The sequence below is a fragment of the Epinephelus fuscoguttatus genome, linkage group LG12 (genome assembly GCF_011397635.1).
Source record: "Epinephelus fuscoguttatus linkage group LG12, E.fuscoguttatus.final_Chr_v1".
NCBI lineage: Eukaryota > Metazoa > Chordata > Actinopteri > Perciformes > Serranidae > Epinephelus > Epinephelus fuscoguttatus.
In genome coordinates, this window is record NC_064763.1 from 3,229,658 (window position 1) to 3,252,535 (window position 22,878).

General features: G+C 41.8%; 1 protein-coding gene across 1 annotated transcript in view; it reads left to right on the plus strand.

Moving 5' to 3' along the window:
• Positions 1 to 15,469: 15,469 nt before the first annotated feature.
• The window catches only part of sim2 (SIM bHLH transcription factor 2), a 52,285-nt gene continuing 44,876 nt past the window's right edge, over positions 15,470 to 22,878 (plus strand). Inside the window, exons 1-2 of the mRNA XM_049591521.1 lie at positions 15,470 to 15,581; positions 15,831 to 16,007. Of these exons, the coding sequence (XP_049447478.1) occupies positions 15,833 to 16,007 (175 nt within the window). The 5' untranslated portion in view covers positions 15,470 to 15,581; positions 15,831 to 15,832. The remainder of the gene's footprint in view (positions 15,582 to 15,830; positions 16,008 to 22,878) is intronic.

Below are 22,878 nucleotides of genomic sequence, written 5' to 3' on the forward strand. Positions count from 1 at the left end.
GAATATCCATGCCTTTACAATGTGTCATCTCCAAGTTACCACGACTGTCTGGAGAAAGAAAAGGCGTGGAAATTTTGTGTAATATCACCCGTCTAAACACGTCTTTTGATAAATGAGGATACCTTCAGTGATTACAATTTGTCGTATTCAACGTGGCTCTTGTACTACATTGTGTCGTCAGGTATAGCATGCATTCACGTTCCTCTCTGAATTTTGGTTCAGAGTCGAAGAAGTAAAGACAAGGGTGGCAAGTTTTTGCACACAGTTCTCTCAGCTTATCAAGCTGAGACCAAGTGGGAGTGGGACCAAGCCCTTAACTACAAGGCAGAGATGGCTTCTGGCAGCTCTGGATTTTAATAAAAAGCACATGGTCCATTGTGTGTGTGAGACAACTGTACATATGCTTTCTTTCCTGACGTTACAGTTCTACACAGCAAAGGGTACTGTGTAGTTGCATCAAGTGTACGTAGACCACATGTTTGCATTTTACATGTGGGATTTGCATCCAGCTGAATTTACCATGTCATGAGGAGTTTTCGAACCTGTACCTGATAGAAAATCCAAAATCATCTCCACCGTCACTGTCTACGTGTACCACGTTGCCATCCCCATCTCTCCCCGCTACACCAGATGAAGGTGCTCATCCTGCAGTTCCCCCAAGGGGGAGGAAACGCAGGAGGGAGGATGACATCGAAACACAAAAGCTTGACGTACTGAAGCAAATGACGGCGGTATATACAGAGAGATCCAGCCACTTTGCGTCATTTGGAAACCAAGTGGCTGTGGAACTCGAACTGATCAATGACCCAACAACAGTTTCCAGGTTGAAAAAAAGACATACTGTGCCTTATTTATGATGCCCAGAATTTGTCCCTGACCTCTCCAGCACCACCATACCACACCAGCACACCAACTACAAGTGTGCGGCACACACATTGGAGTTTTCTCGAGAGCCTGAATGAAGAATGACAATGCCTATTGGCTTTATTTTTATTTTGTTTGCAGTGAACACTTACATTTTTCTGCACTTTACCTGCATGTTTGTTTGTTTTTGTGTTTGATTCTGTGTATTGTATTTGTTTGCTGTGTATTTGTCTTCATTGGAATAAATGTATGTGTGGCCTCCCTCGAAAAATGGGTAATTATGTTGCAACTGCTTTTCAAAGTAGACTTCAGACAGGAACAAGTTGTTGTTGATAGGGTGCAAGATGCCGACACCTGTACAAGTGTAATGCAAAATGTGTGAATAGTCAGGGAGCATACAGTTCAAATCTGGACAATTGAGAAACTTTTTGCATTATACTTGTCCAGCTGTCTAGGCATCTTGCACCCCATCAACAACTTATCACGTGATCAATTCAACCATTGTATGATTTGATTAGTCTACATGTCCACATGTTGCTGTCTCACACCCTACCCCCATCATCAACTTGTCATGTGACCAGGCTACCTAAGGCTATGCAGGTTTTATTCAGGCTATGTTTGTAACTTTAAGAAAAACTAATTTTGTTGCTCTCACTCAGGTTAAATCAACAACACAACATTAGATTTCCTTGAAGATGTTTATTTGGTAAAAAGTAGTATGGAGTATGGAGTCAATTAAAAGTGATCAAGATCTAGATGTGCTCCTCCTGCCAAGGAACACTGCCAGCCAGTGACAAAAAGTAGTCCCTCAGAATGTCCCTCTGGGACTTGGCAGTCACTGCGGAGTTGCACTCTTGGCCCCGCCGTGCTGGCTGTAGAGCTCCCATCTTCCAGATTCCTCCAGGTGCCATTGATGATGACGTGGTCTGCATTCTCCCAGTCTGCAAAGGCTGGAGGAGTGTAGGCCTCAGACCGGCACTCTCTTAGGAAGTTCTCCACCACTCTACGTGTCCTGGAGAGATGGTAATTCAGCACCCTTTGGCCATAGTCCATCTGTCAGTAGGGGTAGGGCTTCATGAGGTCATTCCACAGAGGGTATGCATCGTCACCCACGAACATGTAGGGCATCAGGATGTCAGAGTTGGGCAATGGTTAGGAGGTGGGGTATTCAGCAGGCCCTGGTCTATTGCTCTGCGCAGTTCTAAATGTGTGAAAATCCCTGCATCTGACACTCTGCCCTGGATCCCCACACTGGCATAGATGCATCTGTACCGTGCATCCACAACAGCCATCAGCACCACAGAGAACCTGCCCTTGTAGTTCAGGTATGTGCTGCCACTTTTTGCTGGAGGCTGTATCTGGATGTGCCCCAAGGCAATATGAAAACTGCCATATGTGGGAGAAACCATGGGCTATTGCCTGCCATTCTGCCTCTGTTGAAGGTGTCTGATGGAAAACAAGAGATAGTGTACAATTACTTTCTGTTGCTGCAGTAAATGCTGTTTGTATATGATCTCACTTGGTTTTAAACAGCAGAAATTAAAATTAGGCCTAGTTTAGTGTGTAGATGTCTAAGACATACCTTTTAATATTAACTACTGCTGAATAACCTTTAACAGCTAGCGATAAAAGTAAACTCACCTTCAAGAAGTTGAAGGTTGAATGATGCTGCGCTTTAGCCAATCACAAGGGAGGGGGCGGGACCGAGACATGCAGGTGTCCCCAGGAAATGTGTACCTACAGAAACAGCCAGCTCTGCATCCATGATGACCACTCCACCCAAAAAGCCATCTTGTCAACGTGAAAAACATGGACAACAGTACAACTTACAAGCATTGTGCATCCACCAGCACACCTTATGCTCCTCACGACAGGAAAAAAAGGGCATTAGTGGCAACGTTTTTACCGCCGTTTGGTTCGAGGTGCAGGTAGGAGTGTAACACTGGGGGCACCGACGGAAGTGAAGGGGGTGAGCAATCCCCGAGGCCCCTGCACTTCCGTTAGTCGAAAAACTACCGGGCAGACCTTTGCTTTATTTTTACTTCCACGCAATTCAAATAACCCACCTGTAGCCAGATAGCGCAGGGTCAAGGACAGACATTCTCTTCAGGATATGGCAAGCCTAAATCTGGTGTCTGTCCTTGCGATGTATGGCTCTACCAGCCCCAGCAAGAAATCAAAGTCCTCCGCTGTCATCTGTAGCATTTCCCGAAAACCCGTTTGATCATTCAGCTACGAAAGGTACAATAATCTGGGTCAGAATAAATGCATAGACTATAACGACCATACAATGCAAGCTAATAGGCTAGTGGCACAGTGGCAAGTGATTTTCATTCATAGAACTCACCTCCAACTCTCTCTGCAGAATTGACAACCTGCGCAATCCGCGTGCAGCAACCCATTCCTTCATCCAAATCCTTTTCTTCTTTTCCTGTTTCTTCTCAGCACAGAGCTGGGTGCAAACGACCTGCAGAGCTCCAAGCTGTCAGACATCCATGTTGACAAATAAAGTTTAGCGCTGGGGACATTGATAATATCCTGTTTCGTTCACGCGTGACAAAACGTAGTTTGGTGACGTCACCGCGTTATCTGGGGCTCTGTCGGCAAGGGCTTGGTGGAGAAATCTTGTGGTGCACACACACAGGTTGTAACGCAGTTGGCGAGACTCCCGATGACAGAAACACACATCGCCAGGTATGAACACTCAAAAGATTATGATAGTCTCCGCGACTCAAGATTGGTTGGCCAGTCATGTAATATGAACTCGCCTTAACTTGACTGGTCCTCAGGGTCTGCGTTTGGAAGCAGGCCACATTGAGAGTGAAGCTGCAGCTCCTGCTGTGAGCATGCAGAGGTGACAAAACCAGGGAAGGGGGTAGCAGACCATCCTGCCTATGTCCTACTTCTGTGGAGGTTAAGGAGAAGAGAGAGGGAGCCCTCTTCTTTGGTTTAGGGGCAAGAGAAAGATGGAAACAAAAGCTTCTCCTTAAGTTGGCTTGGTGACATCACAGAGTCACATGTCACTTTAGCCCCTTTTACACTGCCAAATTTTCGGTGAATGTTGGGCCATTTTGCTAGCAAGCTGCAAGCGTTTAGACACAGAGCCGGATTGGCGAGTTGATCCGAGGTGCCCAATTTTCTGCCTTGTAGGGTAGTCATATTGGCGGAACCTTTTTGGTTTCAACAGAACGAGACGGCCTTCTGCCATGGGAGGGATGACTTGTGGGAGGAGCTGTTGATGACGCCGCACGTGTGACCCACTGGCGGTAGATAAACAGGAAACAGCTGATAGCAGGAATGAGCAGCTAGTAGCAAGAGGGAAACACAAACCTGACAGACGCTGTAAAGATGAGTAACTGGGGAGACAAAGAATTGCGCGCCCTCCTTGTTCTCGCAAATGCCATAAATCGTCAAACGACGGGGACGGTGAAGAACGGGCCAACTTATGAGAGAATCGCGAAGGACTGACTAGCTGCGGCTTCCCTCCCATGTCACTGTTTACGTCACACGCTGAGCTACACGTTTTGTTACTTGCTCATGCCCCACATTGCCCCAAAAAAGGCACATTCTCCCCGATTTTGTTTTTATACTGCCAATGCTGAAAGAAGACTGATTGGGTTTTCCTGCAAATTTGCACAATTCCTGTTTAAAAAGGGCTTTTGACAGTAGTGCCCAGTGATGTTCGAAGACTGGGTCCAGGGCAGGTCTGTCACTTAGCTGTGACAGTGAGGCATCCTGTGGAGATGAGTGCCAAAAGGTTGTCCTTTGTTTGATGAACAAAGAACATGTCAGAATGTCCATTTCAGATACTCAGAGGAAAAGCCTTCTTATGTCCAGTTTAGATGTGCACAAATGACAAATCATCTGTGGTCCAGTGAATCCCAGCAGTAATACAACAAACATCATTACATTGAGTTGGTAGTAAAGTTTTAGACAATACATTTATGTTTACATGAAAAAGAAATTTATGAAATACATGCTAAAATGCAGGACATACAGAAAAAAACCTATGAGGTGTTTCACATTCTAGTTACCTTTATTCATTATAACCATAACCACTTAACCTGTTAGGGGTTGCTGGGGGGGCTGGAGCCTATCCCAGCTGACATTGGGTGAGAGGTGGGATACACCCTGGACACATTGCCAGGCTATCACAGGGATGACACAGAGAGACAGACAACCATTCACACTCACATTCACACCTACAGCCAATTTAGAATCACCAGTTAACCCACATGTCTTTGAACTGTGGGAGGAAACCAGAATACCTGGAGAACACCCATGCTGACATGGGGGAGAACATGCAAACTGCACACAGAAGAGCCATGGACAGCTGGTGGATTCAAACGCAGAACCCTCTTGCTAACGGGCAACAATGCTAACCACTGTACCACCATGCCGCCCTGCTGTAAAGTGACAGTGCTAACTACTGTATCACCATGTTGCCCTGTGTGAGGCGACAGTGCTAACTACTGCACCACCATGCTGCCCTGTGTGAGGTGACAGTAGTAATCACTGCACCACTGTGCTGCCCTGCTGTAAGGCGACAGTGCTAACAACTGCAGTACCATGCATCCTGCTCTAAAGCGACACTGCAAAATGCTGCACTACTGTACCACCCTGCTGTAAGGTAACAGGACTAACCATGGTACCACCGTGCTGTCCTGCTGTAAGGCAACGGTGCTAAGCACTGTATTACTGTGCTACCCTTCTTTAAGGAGACAGTACTGCTAACAACTGTACCACTGTCCTGCCCTGCTGTAAGGCAACAGTGCTAGCCACTGTATCACAGTGCCACCCTGCTGTAAGGTGAGAGTGCTAACCACTGCACCACCATGCCGCCCTGCTGTAAGGGTCAGTGATGACCACTGTACCATCATGCAAATAACCTTTACTTTAATTTAGCAATGTATCAAATGACAGTGTCACATTGTAAATTGGTCACTCTCAGAAATGAAGAATGATCACCTTAATCTGCAGCTCCCTCTGCTTTACAAGGCTTTAAAGTGAGTTTTTAGCTCATTCTTTGGCTGTCAACTCACAACTTTACCCTTTACCCCACTTTACCCTTTACTTTAGTCCACTGTTTACTGCCTGCTCCAAACCAGTCAGTAGAAAGTGTTTTTAAAATTTATTAGCGAATAGCCCCTTGAGATGAACCATCTCGCATGACCCGCCCTCCAGTAAAGCTGTCATTTGAGACACAATTAATACTTTTTGAACAATGCAGTAGTATTTATTGAAAGCACAATGTAAGCGGTGCTCATCATAATCGCGCAATAATGTGCTATTTACATCTTAAAAGATTTAGTCCCCCCCTCCCATTCCTAGTGGTGGTATATCCCACACTCTTTCCAACGGGCAGGGCTAGCAGCCGTTAGTACTTGGCAGCAGTAGCAGCGTGTGGCTGGACCCGGCTGCCCACATTGCGCATTGCGGGGTAAGATGTACACTCACACAGACACAGTTTAACTTACACAAGTAACAACACATCCCATTTACTGTTACAACAAGCCCCAGGCCCAGGCTGATAATATAAACTGTCTGCAACATTTCTCCTGCATTGTTCAAAAGCCTACTCAATTATGAGTGCTGCTAAGCCAAAAGCTAATGATTAAGCTCAGAGTTTAGTAATAGTCAGAGAGGACAGGAGAGAAAGAAGAGGGAGAGGACAGGACAAGAGCAGTCAGTGGCAGAGTGGCTCGTAGCTAATGGGTACCTGTCTGTAGGCTTTCCACCTGTCAGTGAGACAAACATGAAAGACGTGCAGTTTAACCGAAGAGGAGTGGTCATTATGTGCGACTATTACGCACGGTTGTGAGGTGCGCAGCGGTAGATCTCACAGCACACTGTTTATAAACCAGTTTTCAGTTTAATTGCTGGAAATGTTTAGTTGTTAAGCCATTTCTCATAAGTATAGACATTCACTCTGCCTGTTGGAGAGATAGAAAGAAGATTAAAGCGTCAAATTGCAGTAAAAGATGCTGTATAAAAGACAGGCTACAACTTTTTTCCTTGTCCACACCTGAAATTATTCTCTAAAATTTTACTGTTTATTGCCCCCCCCCCCCCCAACTTTCGCCCCTGCCTAGAGCATCAATATACTACTACTACTACTACTACTACTACAGACAGACACAGTTAGAGACTAGCCAAAGAACATTTTGAATGACACAGATCTCTCTCTCTCTCTCTCTCTCTCTCACTCACTCAGCAAAAACAGTGTGTACCACTACAATAAATTGGCTAAATTTTAGCATACTGTTCTGTATCAGATACTGTACTGTGTATGCTTTACTTTAAACAAGTAATGCTGATAGAGAAAGCACCACAAATACAAGCCATTTATATCACCAGACCTACCAGTCTATTGGGTATATCATAAGTATCTATTTTTTGTAGCTATCGTATATAATCAATTACAACAGCCCCTAATTATTAAAACATCTGTTGATAATGATTAGATTGCTAGTGTTGATTCAGCTCTGTCGTTATTTTGGAGGCTATAGTGTGTGGCCCAGTTAAATTGAATCAGATTATATTCAGGTATTTTAATGGTTTTACCCACTAAACTGGTACATCATGGTAGGTCCGTATAGCAGGAATGTACAGAACTAATGTCCTAAACAACAACAAAACCCTAAACTTGTTGAGAAGACTCAGAGAATCTACAAGTGCATATTCAAAAGTCCACAGTGAGTCCTGGGATAAGATTTTCTTTCTACAGCCAGAGCAATGTTCATCCATCAACACTGACAGCCATGCAGAAAGTGATAGCCATACTATTACAGCCAATGCAAATAAATGGACTGATTACACTCTTATGAAAGCTGCCTTCAAGAGTGCAAGGAACATTTTTCCTCCAGTTACTATCCAGCTCATGCACTCTAAATCATAGGCATGATTAACACAACTCTAAAGTGGTAGTTAAATGTTATGTTGAGATGACGTCTGATTTCAGAGCATAGAGAGAAATGTTACATTGTCAATCAGGGAAAAAAAGTGTGTTTTATTTATGGTTAATCTACAGTATTTTGTGAAAGTATTTTATGAGGAAAAGTGATAATTAGTCAAATGTATGTGCTCACATACGCCTTTGAAAACTTTTCCTATATTGCTTTTGTATTTGTATATTAGACAGTTAGCCCTCTAATGGTCTTCTTAACCATTTGCTAAAGCAAATTTTCACTAAGTGTGCTCAGTCTCTTTGAGCCATGTCTAGTGTTTGGTTGGAATATTTTCGACCAGGGGTTTTCAACCGTTAGTAAATCAAGACTCACTTCTGATTGTTAAAACATAGGGTCACCTTCCCAAATAATTGATTAAGAAATGACAAAAAAGAGGAAAAAAATACAGTGACTGTAAATATGTGTCATATGTGTCAGCATCATTGCCTGCAATTATGAATCCTCATGTCATACTTTACTTTACTTATACTTTCTTTATTTGAAGTCTTGAGCTCATTTAGATAACTAACACCGCCCCACACACACACACACACACACAAAAACAACAACAACAACAACAACAACAACAACAAATACTATTTAAACTAACTGGCAGTTCTTCCATAGCCCACTAGATGGCACTATAGATAAAGTCAAGTATCACAGATCACAATTTGCCTCAGGGGGCTTTACAGCACACAACATCCCTCTGTCCTTTGGACCCTCACAGCAGATAAGGAAGAACTCTCCCAAAAAAAAAAAACTTTAAACCTCAGGAAGAGCAACTAAGGAGGGATTCCCTAGGACGGACAGATGTGCAATAGATGTGTTGTGAACAGAACAGATCAACATGATAAAATTACAGTAATCAATATGACAAAATGATACACTGAGAGAGAGCAAAAGAGAGAGAGAGAGAGAGAGAGAGAGAGAGAGAGATGCACAGCAACAGCAATAATTACAGAAATATGAATAATAATAATGAAAGTAGTTTATGATAGCATATATATGTATGTATTAATATATGATAGTATCAGATTGTGACAATAATACTCATATGTGTATAATATTAGTAGAAGTAAGACTTATGGTATAACCCCAATTCCAAAAAAGTTGGGACACGGTGTAAAATGTAAATTAAAACAGAATGCAATGATCTGCAAATCCTTTTTTTGATCTCTATTCAATTGAATACAGTCTGAAGACAAGATATATAATGTTCAATTTCATAAACATTATTTATTTTTTATAAATATACAGTTATTCTGATTTTGAGGCCTGCAACATGTTCCAAAACAGCTGGGACAGAGGCATGTTTACCGCTGTATTACATCACTTTTTCTTCTAATAAAATTCAATAAGTGTATAGGACCCCGGGACACTAACTGTTGAAGTTTTGAAAGAGCGATTATTTCCCATTCTTGCCTGATATACTACTTCAGTTGCTTGACACTAGGGCCACACTGCCCGCGGAAGCGCCGCGAATAGCCTTGAAGCGCCGAGAAGAGCAGGCAGTTTCCTTTCGGCGCCCATGTTAACCGACTGTGTCATCCACACTGGCCGCGCCGCGCCAGGAAGCTCCGCGGCAGGTTCACGATTTGCAGCGATCAGTTTGGCGTCTGGTCTATTTTCTGCGCGAGCCGCGAGCGAATCTGACGCCAGGGCCACACTGCCCGCGGAAGCGCAGCACACCGAAATTCTCGCGTATGCCGGAGCACCTCCGTTCACATCAGACGCGCATTTCTCCACGCCGTCGACAAGCGATTCTGCTCCCAGCTCTTGTTTTTCACTGCCTGGCTTGTCAGATTCGCTCGCGCAGAAAATAGACCAGACGCCGAACTGATCGCTGCAAATTGTGAGCCTGCCGCGGAGCTTCCCAGAGCGGCACAGCCAGTGTGGACGACACAGTCGGTTAACATGGGCGCCGAAAGGAAATTGCCTTCTCTTCTCGGCACTTCGAGGTTATTCGCGGCGCTTCCGCGGGCGGTGTGGCCCTAGCGTGACAAGCCAGGCAGTGAAAAACAAGAGCTGGGAGCAGAATCGCTTGTCGACGGCATGTGAATGGAGGTGCTCCGGCGCGCGCGAGAATTTTGGTGCGCTGCGCTTCCGCGGGCAGTGTGGCCCTGGCGTAACAGTCCATGGTCTCCATCACTGCATTTTGTGCTTTATAATGCATGGCATGTTCAATGGGAGACAGGTCTGGACTGCAGGCAAGCCAGTCTAGTGCCTGAACTCGTTTTCTTTGAAGTCACACTGTTGTAACATGTGCAGAATGTCTCATTGTCTCAGTGGAATAAGCAAGGATGTTCCCAAAAAAGATGTTGTTGGCAGTATATGTTGCTCCAAAATCTGTATGTACCTTTCAGCATTCATGGTGCCTTCACAGATGAACAAGTTACCCATAATGCCATGGGCACTAACACACCCCTATACCATCACAGATGCTGGCTTTTGAATCTTGTACTGGTAACAATCTGGATGGTCCTGGATGGTCCTCTCGTGTCACAACATCCATGATTTCAGAAAACAATTTGAAATGTGGACTCATCAGACCACAGCACACATTTCCACTTTGTGTCAGTCCATCTCAGATGAGCTCAGGCTCAGAGAAGTCTGCAGCGCTTCTGGATGTTGTTGATATATGGTTTTCACTTTGCATGGTAGAGTCTTAACTTACCTTTGTATATGAAGCAACAAACTGTGTTTACTGATAATGGTTTTCCAAAGTGTTCCTGAGTCCATGTCATATTATCCTTTATACAGTCAATTCAGATTTTAATACAGTGCCCTCTGCGGTGTCAGAGGTCACAGCCATTCAGTGTTGGTTTTCAGTCTTGTCCCTTAAATGCAGAGAATTCTCTGGATTCTCTGAATCTTTTGATGATATTATAGAATGTTGATGGTGAAATCCCAAAATTCTTTGCAATTGTGCATTGAGAATAGTTGCTCTCAAACTGTTGGACTGTTTGCCCCCATAGTTTTTCAAAATGTAACCCTCCTTGCTTGTGAACACCGAAGCCTTTTTAAGATGCCCCTTTCACATGTATTAATAACACTATAATTTGTTACCAATTAACCTTTTTACCTGTGGAATGTTCCAACAGATGTTTTTTGAGCATTCAACAACTTCCCCAGTGTTTTGTTGCCCCTTGTCCAAACTTTTTTGAAACATATTGCAGGCACCAAATCCAGAATAAGTGTAGGTATATTTTACAAAAAACAATAAAGTTTATCAGTTTGAACATTAGATATCTTGACTTTGGACAGAATTCATTTGAATATAAGTCAAAAAGGATTTACAAGTCATTGCAATCTTTTTTTTTACATTTTACACAATAACCCAACTTTTTTGGAATTGGGGTTGTAATAGCAGTAGTAGTGAGCAGCAAGCAGTAAAAACAGCAGCAGTTTGCCGCAATTTGTGAGAACCTGTGAGACAAGGCAGCACAAAGGCTCCAGGGGAGAAGTCAAGTTAGTAACATGCATCAGTGGGACATGAATGTTTGCAACTGAAGAAAGAGAGAAGGAGAGAGGACCTCAGTATATCATAGGAGGTCCCCCTGCAGACTAGGTCTCTATCAGCCTTACTAGGGGCTGGTCGAAGGCAAGCCTCAGCCAGCCCTGACTATAAGCATGATCAAAGAAGAAAGTTTTAAGTGTACTCTTTGATGTAGAGGTGATGTCTGCCTCACTTTGTAAGACCAAAACAAATTCCCAAAGTGTACTGCAGTTTTGAGAACCTGACCTTTTTAGGTGCCCTCCTTCAGGGAAGTTTATGGCAGAAAAATCACTGATAATTGAATTCCTTCATTAGGGGGAGCAATTCACTCCCAACCTGGAAGAAAGACATCCACTTTTTACTGGCAGACAACCATGGCCTTAGCCTTGGAGGTGCTGCAAACTGCACCACTGGGTGGTGGAGATTATGGTCTGATGAAGCCAATAGAACTGCATCATCTACAAAGAGCAGAGAAGAGATGAGTGATAAAGGAAAACCCTGTCAGAGCCCAATACTCAAAAAAAAAACTCTTTGAAAACCTGTTTCATTTCCTGAATACAGACACAGCGCTTACTCTTATAATATAAGGACCAAAGTCCCATGACCCCTCAACTAACCTGCAAGGGTGAAGAGCTGGTCCACTGTTGCGTGACCAGAACAGAATCCACACTGCTCCTTCTGAATCTGAGCCTCCTGTCAAGTACCCTGGCATGACCTTCTCCTGAGGAAAATTAGCTGTGTGATACCCTGGGAACATCCTGCAGTCCCCCTTTTTAGAAAACAGAATCCTGCACAATGACTCCATCACCTGATAATTTCTCTAGTTAGAGTCAGCAGTTTTGCTCCCCTGATGAACACAGCCTGTGCCGAGCTTTGCTTCCCCTTCCTGAGTCGTCCACAACCTCCTGGCCCCCTGAACACACCTGGGTTTCTGCTTAGTCAACCACCAATGCTGCAGCCATCAGGCCTCCCACCTGTCCACTGTTTCAGAAGACTCCTGGGCCAGCCAAGCCAGAAAGGCCCTCTTCAGCTTCACTGATAACCTTCTGACCACAACTAGGAGCAGCTACCTCCACAAACACCATGGATACATAGCCCAGTTCACCCTCCCTGCATGTTTGGGTTTAGCAGGTCTATACCACAGTCTCCCTCCACCATCTCATCCAACTCATCCCAAGTGGTGATCAGTTAACAGCTCTGCTCCTCTCTCCACCCTAGTGTCGAAGATACACAGCTGCAAAACTGATGATATGACCAAGTTGATAATTGACAAGCAATACAGCAATTAAATATATTTATTGTAATAAAAGGTCCAGTGTGTAAGATTTTGGAACATCTAGCTGTGAGGACTGCAGATTGCAACCGACTGAAACTTCTTCTGGTTAGAATTGCTTTAGTGTTCAGTTTTTTTTTTTTATCAGGAGCCAAATTATCCACAGAGATCTCTTCTTCTCTAAAACAAATGCATCACATGATTAAAACAAGTAAAAACTCTGAAAAAGCAGTTTCACATTACAAACCACTATTTCTCCAATGCTGTTTGGCCTGTCTGCAACAAGCACCTGCTAAGTGTGTTCACTCTTTGTCTGATCCTGATTTTCAAGAGGTTTTAAGCAGGAGCTTAATGATCCACAGAGGTCTCTTCTCTCCAAAACAAACAAAACCAGGTTATTTAAACCAGTAAAAACAGTGAATAAAGCAATTTTGCAGAAAAATCAGTGTTTTTTCTGCACAGTTCATTTCAGAGAGGCCGCTAACTACCATAACCAACGTGAAATTCAAAAACCTGAATGTCTCTCATTCTCAGGTAATAAAAAAGATGAGTCTTATTTTCAGGTGATTATACACTAAACTAAGCATACTTACTTCATTGTATTCGATTTTTGCCAATATATCTCCTAAATCATACACACTGGACCTTTAGAGAAAATGACACAGTAAATGTTTCTTTTTTTCCTGAATCGAGTTTTTGAGCACATTTTTGTGTTTGAACTTCTTCAAGAGACTCTATCATTTAAGAGTAAAGAAATCAACATTTCCTATGTGCAATAAAGTGAATTCAACCATTCAGTGTGTCTTATATGTTGCTTTTTTATTGTGTACTTATTTATCAAATCTTTTGTTTTTACTGATGCGTCTTGTTTTTGCATTATCACCCTTGCTGCTCTTAACACTGCAAATTTCCCAGCTGTGGGACTAGTAGTGTATGGCAGTGGCGTTGTTAGGTCTGGGTGTCTGAGGCTTCAGCACACCAAGTCTCAGCTCCCACTGAAGGCTTTTTAATTTGCGCTGTGACGTTTCGAGCACAAGGCTCTAGACCCTTGTGCATTTTTTCCTTTTTTCATGACTTTTATACATATGTATCCAGCACCCACTCCAAATGGACCTTTGACTATTTTTGTCTGAGGCTTCAGCCCAGAAAGTTTTATAAATAGCCCCAGTTTTTGATATATAGGCTATATACATGTGTTTCTTTTGTCTCTCTGTATACAAATGAGCTGAGATATAATGGTAAAGACTTCTCACTTATTAAGTATGCCGATGACATGGCCCTGGTTGCCTGCCTACAGGATGTTGACAGCCCCTGCTACTCTTAGCACATCAACCACCTTTCCACCTGGGTCGATGGCAGCTTCCTTGACCATAATGTCAGTAAGACCAGGGAGCTGTGTCTGGGAGGAACAATGGCAGCGGCTGGCACATGGCCTGTCTTCAGGCCCATTACCATGAAAGGGCAGGAAGTGAAGCAGGTCACTGAGTTTAAATATTTGTCAACTGTCATTGATGACAAACTGACCTTTCAGCCCAATGCAGACTGCATTTACAAAAAGGCTAGGCAACGTCGCTCTCTTCTCAGGAAGCTGAGGAGCTTCAGTGCGAGTAAACACACCCTGGCAATAGTGTACAGGTCACTTACTGAGAGTGTTCTCACCTTGAACATGGTCTCTTGGTATGGGAAACCTCCTGGTTAGAGATAGGAACAAGCTGACCCAGGAGGTTAATTAGGCCAGTAAGATAATTGGACACAAACAAATGCAACTTCAGGACCTATTTAAATGGGCTACTGCAAAAAAAGCCTACTCAAGTTTACAGTGACCCAACACACCCCCTGCAACCATCTTTCACGCTGCTGCCATCTGGCAGGAGACTTGTGGTCCCTCTAGCGAAGAAGAACCGCTACAAAAATTAATTTGTGCCCTCCGCTGTGACCATCTTAAACAGGGACATCTTAAAATAATCAACAAGCTTGTGATCACTGTTGCTTTTAATGCTGCTTTTATGCTGTGATGTATTTTGATGTACTTACTTATCTTCATTATTTATTGTGCTTTATGTTTCATGCTGTATTTTATATGCCAGATGCCAAAGACAAATCTCCATTTCATGTAAATGTAATGGACAATAAAGTTTTCTTATCTTATCTTCTACTTGCACTTGAATAATACACTTAGTTACATTCCACCACTGTAACAACATAAATATACATTTAAATATTTTTCCAAACTGTAGTCATTAAATTTTCAATGAAAGCAGTTGTAAAGTATTCTGTTTCTACCAAATACTTATTACTAACAACTAGGCTACTAATATTTTAAACAACACAATTCATAATTAATAGGAAGAAGTTTTTCGTTTGTTTGTTGGTTTTGCTAAAATGTAGGGGATCCGCCTGGACCTTCCTGAAAAGGTCTGGGCTAAGCCACCAATGTTCTTATATCCTAAAAACGGATGATCTATATTTACTTATCGTATCTAATCTTATCTTATCCTTGCTAAGTATTTAGTAAATAGCGAGAAGTATGTAGCTATTTGTTGCATTTATTTGTTTGAATTTTCTGAGTATAGCTGTAAATAATGTTGAACATAGTGTTTCAAATGTTGGAGAGTCATGTGGTAGTTCTTAGACACACTCAAACACCCACACTCTCAAGCACGCACACGCCTACAAGGAGAGACAGACGGACGGACAGACACTGCAGCCCTGGTCTGAGAGGTTTCCAGCCCAGCTCAGTTCGTGGTGTTCTGTTGCCCTGCTCTCCACATTTGGTTACAACACGCATGTGTTAAATCTATCAGTGCTTAGGCCTATTTATTCTATTTTCGACACACGAGACTGGCGATGTGCAGAGCGCAGGACGTGGAGCTGTGTGGATATCTGGATGGATGAATAGATGAGCGGAAAGCTGACAGCACCGTGAAAACACCGTGAAGTGGACGTGGCGTGCAGCGGCTGGGCTTCTGCAACTTTGTCTGCTTGTACGGTTGAACAGGTGAAGCTGGGCAGTTGAACAAAGCTTGAAAAGGATGGTCATCGGAGTGATGGGATAAACTAAACGCGCGATCTGTTTTTTGGAATCACATAACAGAATCCTGCTAGTCATTTAAAGTTTTTTATTTAAACATGAGCAAAATTTAATCTCTGAGTAACACAGCCGTGTTTTTTAGCCTACATGAGTCTATGGGAAAAATCTCAGCGGAGATTTACTTTTATGCAAGAATCTTTTATGTGAAACTTCTAGAGATGAAGGAAAAATGCAAGAACGCAGCGAAGACGCGGAGAGAAAAAGAGAACGGAGAGTTTTATGAGCTGGCCAAACTGCTGCCTCTGCCGGCGGCCATCACCTCCCAGCTTGACAAGGCCTCCATCATCCGACTAACCAGCAGTTACCTCAAGATGAGGGCAGTCTTCCCTGACGGTAGGAACAGTCAAAGGGCTGCACGCACAGGCACTAGGATTATTAACATATAACATAGGCCTATTTGTATAAATAGGGCCCACTGAAATGTCACATTCTAAGGGCGGAGGACAACAAACAAGAGACGAACAAATAGTAGTAGTAGTGACATAGGCTATATAAATTAATGTAGTACACATAACACATGAGAAACACTCACTCCATATGATTTACAATAGTTACAGTTAATTAAAGCCATTCTCTGTAAGAAAGTAAGCTATAACAAAATCACGGATCAAAGCCTTTTCCCCATCGTATTATTATGAAAAATATATCAGAGCTGCAATATGAAAAGTAATAAATATTGGACTATTATTCAGTGTATTGCATTTAATTCGATATATTCCAAAATACATGCAACGTAATCGTCTCAGTACAGGAATGAGGGATTCCATCAGAGGGACAGCCGTGCGGGATCTCGGTGTGTATAAACGTCCAACTAATACAGATAAGTTTCCACACTGTGTCTCTTAAATTGTTTGTAGTGAAGAGGAGAGAGTTTAAGTGTGCACCGGGGACAAATAGATTTATACACTTCTTTTCTGGTACCACTTTTTAAAAAGGCATCCTTAGCAAAGGTTATGAGTAATAATTACGTCAGTAATGAAAAATTTACTGATGCTTCACACTGTCAATCGATTTTTAAATAAATGATTTATTAACTAGGCTATTTTCAAGCCCACAAGTTACAACTTATAAACCATTTTCAACGGGCTTCTTAATTGTAGCTACACAAGTCATCTAAATAAAACGTTTTTAAAAGTAAAAAAAAAAATGTCACGTGAGTGTTAAAATACTTTGCCAGCCGTTTTTGCTCAGAGAGCTTGCTACAAAATGTCGAGGTCTTTGTACCATATTTAGACTTTCCTCTGATGACTATAATAATCTAATAATAATAGTTGTATTTGTATCATTACTTTTCCGGTTCTTCTCGCAGTAGTAAAAGTCAGTGTTTGCTCCTTCACTCAATCATAATCTCTGGGCTGTTAAACCAATTTTGTTAATTAGGGTGTCATCGAAGTGTTGAAGTTGTTTTCCCACTCTGATTAAAAGCTGATGTCTACTTTAAACGCCTCACTCATTCATCAAGGTAATTATTTCATTAGGACGCATACAGCTACACTGGGGCAGGTTAGAGGGCAGAAAAACAGAGCCTTTCCTCTCTGTCATCACTCATAAAGTCAGAGTGAACACACGGCCTTCTGTGGCCGGGCCACCCGGTAGAGTCCAGCCACCTCTTTGTCCGGGACGCAGTAAAGCTTCAGCGGCAACAGGCCTGCGCAGTTACTCCCTCCATTAGCCTGGGAAATGTTATGTGCATAAAGCCAACGGTGTGTTTTTTAGGAATCCAGAATGCCATAGATCCAATTTGTGGTGGATTAGTTTGTAGCCCCGTAATCCCCAGTAAGGATCCATAATGCAGGGCCGCGGGATCTGGGAAAGTCCAACACTCTGGGGCGCGTGGAAGCACTTCATTTATCACTTCACCATGTGTTCATTAGACCTAAATGTTACTGTAAATAAAGGCACATATATCAGACAGGTTCAGACACGTCACATATTTCCGTTGATCTCTGGAACACTGCTGTAAATGTGGTGAAGTCAGGTAATTTGTGACATCAGGTAAAATGAGACAAATAGGGTTTTACATCTTGGGCTTTTTAAATATTAGCAGCCAGTCACCGAACATGTTATTGCATTGCTTCTGCAAATCTTTAAATGAAATAATCATATTTATTGGTATGAAACAAACCTTTTTTGCGCAGAGCAAAGAGTCAAAAATCACTGGTCCCAGAACTTCAAAGAAAAGTGTTGCTTTTTCTCATTTTGGTAATAAGAATTCTGACGCTTAAATAATAAGGGTATAACAACAAAAAATGTTGTAGGGTGTTGCATTTTATTAAACGTTTGTCTTATAGGCTAATCAAAATATTTTCACACAAGACTTTATTTTTATAGGAAATGATTTTGAGTGAGTACTTAATGCATTCAGGTACAATAGGGAAAAAAATTAAGCTAAAATGAAACATTTATTCTGAAGTGAAACCAGCAGGTTTTTAGACTCCCAAGGGCCTAACATCATGACTTACGCTGACACACACACACACACACACACACACACACACACACACACACACACACACAAGTCTATTCTAGACAACATGGCAGCAACAAAACAAGCAGCTAAAAAACACAGGAGAAGTATGGCAGAAAAGATGGACGTTTTTTATGAATAGCCATAGGTTACATGAATAAATTAATGACTGAACTGATAAATAGATTTAAGCATTCAAAAAATAAACATGAAGGTTTCATATTATCTTATCAGCTGTCCCATTTTACCTGAACATGTCATCACAGAGAAGTAGGGGTTCTCAGTGTGTTTGAAGGTCCAAAGTTTCTAAATTATTTTACTTGGCAACATATTTTCTTTATAGAATATAGCAGAGATCCACAACAAGTTCTAAAAGTAACACTTAAGGTAGTCCTCAGAGTTTTAGGTGGTTGTCTTGGCTATCTACTAAAAGCGTCCCAAATTCCCTGACTTCACTCTAACAGCGTTAAGTGGATAAAGTGTTTTGACTCTATTTACAGAATACTATTTTATTAGTTAATTCAGGGCGCTTTCCGTAAGGCTGGCCAGTACAACATTACCGGCTGGCCGGCAGACAGCAGTAGCTCTGTTGGGTGTCTGGGTGATAACGCTAAAATGAAGCTTTTATCATTTTCGATCATTTGAATGCAGCCCAACGAGAAGCGGATCCACCCGTCTGCGGCACAGACGCTTGATTGGTGATGTGTAGCTTTACCTCTACTGTTCAAACATTTCGTTGCTATTTGTTTCACATGGTGTCACAAATATTAACCCAACAAGAAAACTAAACAGGACTAATAAAACAGTTATTAGTTCATATGGACTGAAAAACGGCAGTTTTACTGTGGATGGCCTAGTTCAAGCCTACAGGCTCAATTTTTGCACATTTTTGCATATCATTTCACATTTTATTGTATTTTATGTTTGTATCATAATTTAGCATTTTGTTATGTTTTTATTAAACCAAGTGAGGAATCCAGCTAGGTCACAAAAGGTTTGGAGTAATTTTAGCTGCCACTATCAAACTGATTTAGCTATTATTTCAAATAGATCAAACTCTAATCTATTATTTAGATAAGATTATTTGGATTAAGACTAGATTATTCATTCCTGTTTTTCCAAAGCCACACAGCAGTGTTCCATTGTTAAAAAGAGCTTATGTTTTTTTCTGATGAAAACCTTGTTGAGGCTCAGAGAGTCAATTTAATACTGAAGACAAACAGTCCACAAAGTTTCTATCTGTTCTTGTCCGTTTGGCCTGTGGGCCAAAAAGTCCAGCTCCCAGCAAGGTGAAAAAATGAACACAGTGAGAAAGCAGGAGTAATTTCTTAATTTTAAAAAAATGTGTCTGTAACTGGCAGTTGCCATTATTTGTACCTACTTTTTTTTCCCCTTGTGGGGTGATTTAGAATAAAGATTACAATAATCCATAAGGCAGCAGAGTCCTTTATTAAATGTGCTACTCATTTCTGGCCTATAGATGTTATCGCAAACTGCAACACTGCAGATGACCATAATGAAAACAACTTAAATTCATGTTATAATTCTTCATACACAGCCATTATATAAATGTAACTCCTTGTTGCAGGGAGGGGGGCTATCACAGCCAACATTGGGCAAGAGGCGAGGCAGAATACACTCTAAACACATCGCCACACATAGGGACAGTCGGCCAGTTACCGTCACATTTAAATTTACACACAATCTAAAGTCTCCATTTTAACACAACCTGCATGTTTTTGGACTGTGGGAGGAAGCCAGAGAACGCTGAGAGAACCCACGCTTACACAGGCTGAACATGCAAACTCCACACTGAAAGGACCCATCCAGCGGGCTCAAACCGTCTTGCTGTGAGGTGAGGTGACAGTGCTAACCACTGCACCACCATTGAATTTTGAATTGGAAAATGAGTGCATGTTGACAAGTTATGTTTTCATGTCCTATTTCTTGTAACCCTAAAAGTTAAGATTTTATTTAATATTTTTTCAAGTAGTATTTCTTATAAGCCCTTAGTGCTAATATTCCAGCTGCCCTGATATAAAATTACAATTGATGTGAAAAGCAGAATTGATTCTACAAACTGACCTGCTGAGCAAAAACACTGTTCTTCAGTTCTGTCAGGCTTTCAGCACTACTACGTGCAGGAAATGATTTGGTAGAAATGAAATACTTTACATCCACATAGGCTTCCAAAAATATTGATTCTGCCTTATTAAAGTCAGCCCCTTATGCAGCGCAACTTTTTTATCATCAGCCATACCTTTATTTTGGACCACTTTGACTGTTACCAGTGTATTTTGTAATCTGTTTCTCAGTATGTGAGAGGGACATGCAGCCAGAAGCAGCTGTTTGGAATCAGTGTGGATAGGCTTCAAATCACATGAAAACATAACGTTTCTGACACTGAAGTCAAGCATAACACCATATACAGATTTTAAAAACATAGTTGACATGCTGCATTCTAAAAAATAATCACTGAAAACTAGCTGCGCCATGATACGTCACATTGTTGACCCCCCTAGCCTGATGACAGCTGGACATTTCATATGTGTCTAGCAGCACAGCAGACACAGGGCTCTCTGAATGCCAGCATGAATTATAGAAAAAAAGAGTTTAAATTAACAGTGTCAGGTACTAACATTTCAGTTCCTCCTGATCAGGTGATCACATAACCCTCTGTGTCTCCAATGTCTCCTTGTTTATAACTGCTCCCACACGTGAATATTTATTCATTATTTTAAGTGCGCAAGAAACGGAGATGCCACTCAGTCTATTGGCATGTTTTACAAATCATGTCTCGGTTCTGTGTCCTAAAGCAAGAAACATCTGTGCTCTCCTCAAAGTATGCATCTGTTGGTGAGAAAGTAAAGAAAAAGCCAATTATGGACATGCACAGTAGGTAGTTATGAAGTATACTGCTTGCACAAGGGTGTGGATAAGGATACAAAGCCAACACATTTTCACTTCGAACTTTTCATAGATAAATGACATTTCAACAATTATATATATTATATATATATATTATATAAGATCATACTTTAAATAACACTTTACACTTTACTCCACTGGTGTGTCCTCTGTTGTTGACCTGGCTGATCCTGACCACTGTGTGTATTTTAACATCACCAGTTTTAGCCAGGCCCCAGTGAGAATGGTGAGGAAATGCTACCTACCTTCTGAAGTGGCTGCAAATTTTATTGAGATTTTACAGAGCACTCCTGCTGAAATTTTATCTGCACCCTGTGATTTTATTGAGGAAAAATTTAACAGTAAATTGAAGTCAACACTTGACTCAGTGGCTCAATTTTAGGTCCAATTCTTTTTAATCTATACATGCTTCCCCTTGGGGACGTCATCAGGAGGCAAGGCATCAGCTTCCACAGTTACGCAGATGATACACAGTTGTACATCGCTGTGTCTCCTGATGACGCAGGGCCAATTGATAAACTGTATTTTAGATATCAAGTCATGGATTGCAGTGAATTTCCTACAGCTCAACCAGGACAAAACAGAGGTTTTAATTATTGGTCCTGAAGGCAAGAGAGAGACACTTTTTCCAAAACTACAAGATTTTAAATCTTCAGATTGTGTGAAGAACCTAGGCATCATTTTTGACTCTGAGCTTAGTTTTATTCCACACATAAAAAATGTAACAAAGTTTTTATCATCTTAAGAATATAGCCAGAGTCCACTTGTTTCTCTCTCAGGCTATCACGGAGGTGCTGATGCATGCTTTTATCTCTTGTCGTTTAGATTATTGTAATGCCCTGCTCTCAGGTCTTCCCAAAAAGACCGTCTCTAACCTGCAATTACTCCAAAACTCAGCCGCATGAGTGCTGATGAGGACCAGAGGGTGGGCACACATTATACTGGTTTTAAAATCACTGCATTGGTTCCCTGTGTTTTTCGATTTTAAGGTTCTTTTGTTAGTTTTTAAATGTCTTAACGGTCTTGGGCCATCTTATTTATCTGACCTGCTTTTATCATATCAACCCCCGCAGATCCTGAAGTCCTCCAGCACCGGCCTTTTAATCATTCCAAAAGTTAGAACTACAACCCACGGGGAGGCTGCATTCAGCCATTATGGCCCTCACTTATGGAATAGCCTGCCGGAGAGCATCAGGATTGCAGAGACTGTTGATGTTTTTAAAAGGAGGCTCAAGACTCGCCTTTTTAGTTTGGCTTTTAACTGATTTCTTTTACTCTTTAAATTCTTTTATTATATGTTATTTTAATCTCTAATGCCTTTAAATGATTTATTTTTTAATTCTTTATGTATTTTATTATTATTAAATTTCTAAATCTTTTTTTTTCTTTTAATCTTTAAATCTTTATTTTTTCTAAATCCTTAAATTTGTATGCACTTTATCATTATTTTATCTCATACCTGTTTTATCCTATCCTGTTGCCTTTTAGTCTTTCAGTTTTTAGCTCCAGTGTTTACTCATGGGGGGCCTCCACACTGGGAGGTGTGTCCGGTCCGCGGGGACATCGTCGTGGAGATCCCTCAGGCCCAGAGGACTGGGAGGCTCTGCACCATGTATGGAGTCTACCCCGGTCTATCTGGGTCGAGGTCTCTGTGGTGGCACTCCCTGTGGCCGTAGGCTGTGGCTTCAGTTGTGTTTTGGCCGATCGTTTACAAGACAGCAGCATTTTGGGTGCCTGAAAACGCAACGTTTTGAAAACGGGTTCCAGAGTGCAGCTTTTTGGAAACAGCAGTGTCTGCAAGCAATGCAA